Genomic DNA, 5,623 nt, shown 5'->3' with positions numbered 1-5,623 from the left:
TTCTTCTTCTTCTTCTTCTTCTTCTTCTTCTTCTTCTTCTTCTTCTTTCTCTCTATCTCTTCTCTCTGTCTGCTTCTCACTTTCCGTGTCTGTACCTGTTTCTCTACCTCTCTGTCTCTTTCTTTCTCTGTCTCCCTCTTTCTGTATTTTTCTCTCTTCATTCTCTTCTGTACCTCCTCTTCTTCTCTCTGTCTCTGCTCCTCCTCCTCCCAGTCTGCCTCTCTCTCCCCTCTCTGCAAATGACTTCCTAATTGCTAAATCAACTGGAATTTTTCCAGTACCCTGCTTCCTTCACCTCTCCTATTTTTGGCATGGTGGTGTCCCACTACTGAACAGTCTCTCCTTCCTTCTATTCATGAGGCAATACACACTCTTGGTTGTCCTCTTCCCCACCCTGATTATTTTTCAAAAAGACTGTGGTGCTTGAAAGTTTGTAATGAATGATTCACTAGCAGGGGAGGGAAGGAGTTAATGACAGAAACAAAAGAATGGTGAAAGTACTAGTTTTGTATAAAGTATCTGCTCATTTCTGAAACACTCAGAATTAGGAGGGATATAACTAAAGCCTCTACTGAGTACCTCATCCTACTTAAAGATATTACCTCTAACTACAGGATTAATTCTTAAAGAAAAACTATTTAATTCATCTTCAAGATAAAAAATAGACTATGTCTTTGAATTTGACTATAACTTTAAATATGTAAATCATTTTGAATTTTCCCATTAGAAATATTATTAGCCTTCAACTCTAACTGAAAATTTGAGAGGTCTTCTAAGTTTAAAAAACTTTGCAATGCTACCATATTTTAATGACTGACATAATTGGAAAAGTATTATCAACTTTTTAGTCTGCTATTTTTAAATGAGTTTTTGAAAGGCATTGTTTAAAGTAGAAAGAATCTAAGATGAGATCTGTGGTACATTTTTGCTCCTTGAGAATTTGCATGTTTGAGTTTCAAGTCACTGAAAGGAAGATGTGCTTATAATGCATGTGCTGAAAGATCTCACACTGTAAATGTTATGAGTAGTGACTGGTACTTACATGCTTCTGACTATTATTTCATTCTAAGACTAATCTTCCTCATTTTTTAAAAGGCAAACAGCTGATTAGCCCTTTCAAGTGTGTGCTATTTTAATTAATTATGTACAGTGAAAATTTACACAAATATCATTAACAAATCATGCTAAAATGAAAGTGATGTCCTTATTAACTTTGTTTCAGGATGGTAAATATATTTTATAATCAAAGAAAGTACCAAGTTACCAAAATATTTAATTTTGCTGCACATCTTCCCCTCTTATCCACTACCTCAAAATACCATGAGGAAAAAGTAAACCTTTATTCAGAGAAAGCATGTGTTTTGTTCAACCAAAAAGAAGGAATATATAAACAACTCCCTCTGTAAAGGAGAGAAAATTAGAGTCCTAGTAATCCTGTTTTATTTTATTTGTTGGACTCTTCAAATGAGTAATGGGTAGAATATTACTCTTCTCTGGAACTAAAGGGGTTAGGGAAAGCTACTTCTCTGGACCATATTCCAAATGGGTAACTTTTCTTTTCTTTTCTCTTATTTTCCATTTGTAAGTACTTCAAAAGAAAACGATGGTGCGTGGCTTTTAGTGTCACCAGGTGGTACTGCATTGGTAGCCACAGTTCAAGAAATGTGGGATAGAAATATTCCCTGTTAACTGTGCTGCTATGAACTATACTGTATGTGTCTATGTATATAGTGAGAATTCACACACACAACATTGAATCTTATTGAAGAAATTTTTTTATGAATACAATTCCTTAATAAAATGAATGAATAGAAAAACAGTTAAGAGAAAATCACTGGGTTAATGAAAATTAATTATTTTAAAAACACAAAAGGAAGAATTTACCAAAATTGCATTTGGGAAAATGATATTTTCCACACTTGTAATCTATGTCTGAATTGGAAATATACCAAGTTAAATTAAAAAAGAAATTTCTGTGGAGTTGGCTAAATAATAATAATGTTTTATGTATGCTTTTAACCCACATAGCAAAATGATTATCAATGGCAATATTTTAAAATTGTAATATATCCAGGGATATTCAATGCAAAATTAGATACATGAGTGAAAATTCATCATTTTTTCCATTGAACTGAAACCAAAATGTTTTTCAATACTTTTATTCATGTATGAGAGACATCATATTGTAATATATAGCAAGCCATAGTGGCATCATGAAGACATACATTCAAATTCCACCTCTGATCTGATATATACTATCTATATAATCCTGGGAAAGTCACCTATAACCTCTTTCTTCTGACCCAAAAACAACTATTGAAGATTATAGGTTGCACTGGGACTTTCCTTACCTGCAGTGCATTGCACTAATTAAATCAGAGATTCAGATGGAAACCAACATTCTCCTTTATTGATTAAGCAAACTCTCCTTGCTGTATTCAAAACAGGACTCATTCAGTTTACTCAAGTTGTGACTCTACAATGCACCATAAAGTAATGGAAACTTTTTTTTAATTACAATCATTTGAAAGTAGAGCATATTTCAAGCTTCAGTTGTTATCTAAGTCTTACATTACAAAGAGAAGGCACACATTTTCTTCTCAAATTGCCAGTTCTCTACATGTCAAAGTACTTTTTTTTGGAAAAGCAAAGAATAATGTATAAGACTATGTAATAGATCAAAGATTTAGAGGAGAAGAGACCTCAGAGGTAATCTAGTTCAACTCCATCAATTTACAGATGAGGAAACTGAGGATCAGAGAGTGAAATGGCTTGACCAAGGTCAAGTATTACTCCCTCATGGAATAATAAAGACCCATAAGCTTTTCTATCATATGACATGATTGAAGAGTGAAGAATTTTGTTTAAACCATAGAATTTTTATGGATTTTCATAGAATGATAGTAACACTATCATAATACACAGCACTAAGACACCAAGACTGAATATAATTTTATTCTTGATAATTCCAAAGCCTCATCAGGCTATATAAGTGCCTTAAGTTTTACACCTTGCAATTAATTATTACTCTACTAGTGAAACTCAGCAATGCTAGTTAAACAGTGATATTCAAGAAAATGCTTATTCAATAAAATTTTCTCTATACAAACGTGTAGCTTCTATATATGAATATATATATATATGAGTGTTTATGTGTGTATATACATGTATAAATATATTTGACTGGTATTTTAAAAGCAATAAATCTTCACATTAAAAGTGATAAAGGGGCTGAAATTTTAGTGAAGCTATGCTTGCTGGATCTGTATAGAATACAGACATAAGAAAGAAAAAATCAAATCCCAATAGCTGAACCTTGGGTATGTAATTTTGGAAAGCATAAGGCACTGCATTTATATCTAGCTGTTTGTAGATTTGTCTCTCAATAGAGTTGTAATTAAGTTTGTGAAGTTTTTTTTTTCTGTATTTTCGAAAAGAAAAAATCTCTTTTTAAAGTTGTCACAAAATCAGAGATCCTAAGCTTGAAGTTTCCTTATGGGCCATCTATTCCCCAATCCTCATTTTACAGTACAGGAAATTGAAGCACAGAGTTTAAGTGACTTGCCAAGGTCACAAAGGTATTAAGCATTAGTTGGGTTTTGAAAATAGTTCTTCTGACTAGAGTCTGTTTTCTTTCCACTCTATCACACTAATTGATTCTCCTCCCCTCCTTTTCTGCCTTAATTTTTCCCTTTCAAGGCAGTTTTGATTTTTTTTTACTTGTTTATTTACATGTCTAGTTCTTTTGAGGGCCAAAATATCTTGAAAAGAGTTTTGTGGTGCTAGTCAATTGTACTTGTGAGCACAATTCTCACAATCATGTAAGTAGTATAAGTGGATAAAAGTAGCATCTTTAACTTACTTACAATGTAAGACTATAATATATTCCCCCACAAAACTTCCCACATTTATATATGTATATATACATATACCCCCCTACACGTGAATTGTGCAAAATGAGAGTATGAATATGCATGTATACACATGTGGAAAGAATAGTCTCTATGTGATTCTACTTAAAGTTATTCCCTCTGCCAAACTTTTATCTCATTCCTTCCTCCTTGGGGAATCTCACTTTCCTTCAGACAGAAACAGCCAGTAAGATTGCGAGAGTTGAGCCAGCACTCTCTCTCCTCCTCCCCCACCCCATTCCTCCCATGTCCACATCAGTGGCAAGCCCTAGGGATAAGCCTCCCAGGAGCTCAAAGTTGAAGGAGCTTGGGAGGTAACCAGCTGGCATTTCCATCCACTCCTCCCTAGAAACACGCCCACCGATAACCCCTGCCAGGGGAAAGCCCAGCCCACTGAGACAACTCCTTCATGGCACTTCCATTCAATGAGGAAAAAACCACCAGGCGCAGTCCATTTTGCTGAGATGCCCCCGGCACCAGTACTAACTCTCTGCGGCACCAAGTACCAACTCTCTGCTGCACCAGCACCCTGCGTTTATGCCTAGTCTCATCCCTAGAAGTCAAGGTTGTTTAAATATTGCCCTGGGTTACTCGGTGCTGCACATGACGCTATCTACCCACATGACAAAACTGAAGGGGGGAGGGGGGACAGAAAAGAAGGGAAGGGAAAAAAAAAGTTACTGAGTAGCTGTCAAAGAGCCCAAAGACATCTGTCCTTTCCTTTCCTAACCAGCAACTGACTTTGGCGTCTCCAATCCGGGTCGCTGGAATCTCCCCAATTAAGCACATCTCCCTTCTCTCCAGCAAGTGCTTAGCACTCCCTGCCCCGCTGGCGGTGCCTCTGCTCCCTAAGTTCTTTCTTCCTTCCACTCTCTTTTCCCCAGCTCTTAGCACTACGAGGGCTGCCACTGACGCACATTCAATTTGCCCCTCACCTTCAAGACCAAGTTCATTTCACTGCAAAAACAAAGTTGCAAACCATGCAACATCCTCGTCTGTATCCTAGCCTCCTTCGTCCTTAAACTGCCCCAAGTGGGGGCACTCCCCAAAGCTTCCCTGCTTTGGCATGACTCTCTGTATCTCCCCAGCCCACCATCACACAACACACCCCCTTTTGCACACACGCACGCCTCTCGACCCCCAGGGATGGAGTCTCGCTGTCCGTCACACAAATAAGAAAGCCGTGCTTACCTTGCTTGACACACTTGAGTCGGATGGGGTCCTTGCAGTGCTTGATCACCGCCAGCACATCCCTGATGGTGAGCCCCGCCACCGGGGTCTCATTCACCTCCAGCAGCAGCTCCTCGGCTACCAACTTGCTGCCGCTCTCATAGGCCACCTTGCCGGGTTTCACCTCCCCTAGGTAGGGGAACTGTCCATTCTCGGCTCCCCCCTTCAGTTCAAAGCCCAACTGGCCCTCCTGGTTCCTGCCAATGACACTCTCGTGGACTTTGCTAGTCCAGTGGCTTTTCTTTTTCAAGCTTTTAGACATGGCAGTAGGGTAGTCTGCCCTGCTCTGCTCCGATTTCTAGGGTTGTCGGGGAGGTGAGAGGACGAGGAGAGAGTAGATGGGGTAAGAAGAGTAAGACTTCGCTTTCCCTCCTCTCGGCCCCACTCCCTGCTTGCTTCCCCCCTCCCCTTTTGGGGGAAGTGTGGAATGGGAAGTGGGAAGAGGAGGGGATGACGGCTGAGGCTGGGACAAGAGAGCTTGG

The 5,623-nt window shown here is 38.8% G+C and overlaps 1 protein-coding gene across 1 annotated transcript in view; it reads right to left on the bottom strand.

Annotated features, from left to right (window-relative positions):
• LOC138175883 (membrane-associated guanylate kinase, WW and PDZ domain-containing protein 2) overlaps positions 1-5,406 on the bottom strand; it is a 1,727,565-nt gene extending 1,722,159 nt beyond the window's left edge. The window contains exon 1 of the mRNA XM_069106526.1: positions 5,103-5,406. Coding sequence (XP_068962627.1) covers positions 5,103-5,403 — 301 coding nt within the window. The 5' untranslated portion in view covers positions 5,404-5,406. The remainder of the gene's footprint in view (positions 1-5,102) is intronic.
• Between the last annotated feature and the right edge of the window lie 217 nt (positions 5,407-5,623).

Source organism: Petaurus breviceps, unplaced genomic scaffold, assembly GCF_028583685.1.
Source record: "Petaurus breviceps papuanus isolate PSGF00001 unplaced genomic scaffold, PetGlider_PUasm1.0 79, whole genome shotgun sequence".
NCBI classification, from domain to species: Eukaryota; Metazoa; Chordata; class Mammalia; order Diprotodontia; family Petauridae; genus Petaurus; species Petaurus breviceps.
Note: the sequence above shows the minus strand (reverse complement) of the source record. Positions and strands in the feature narration are given on the sequence as shown.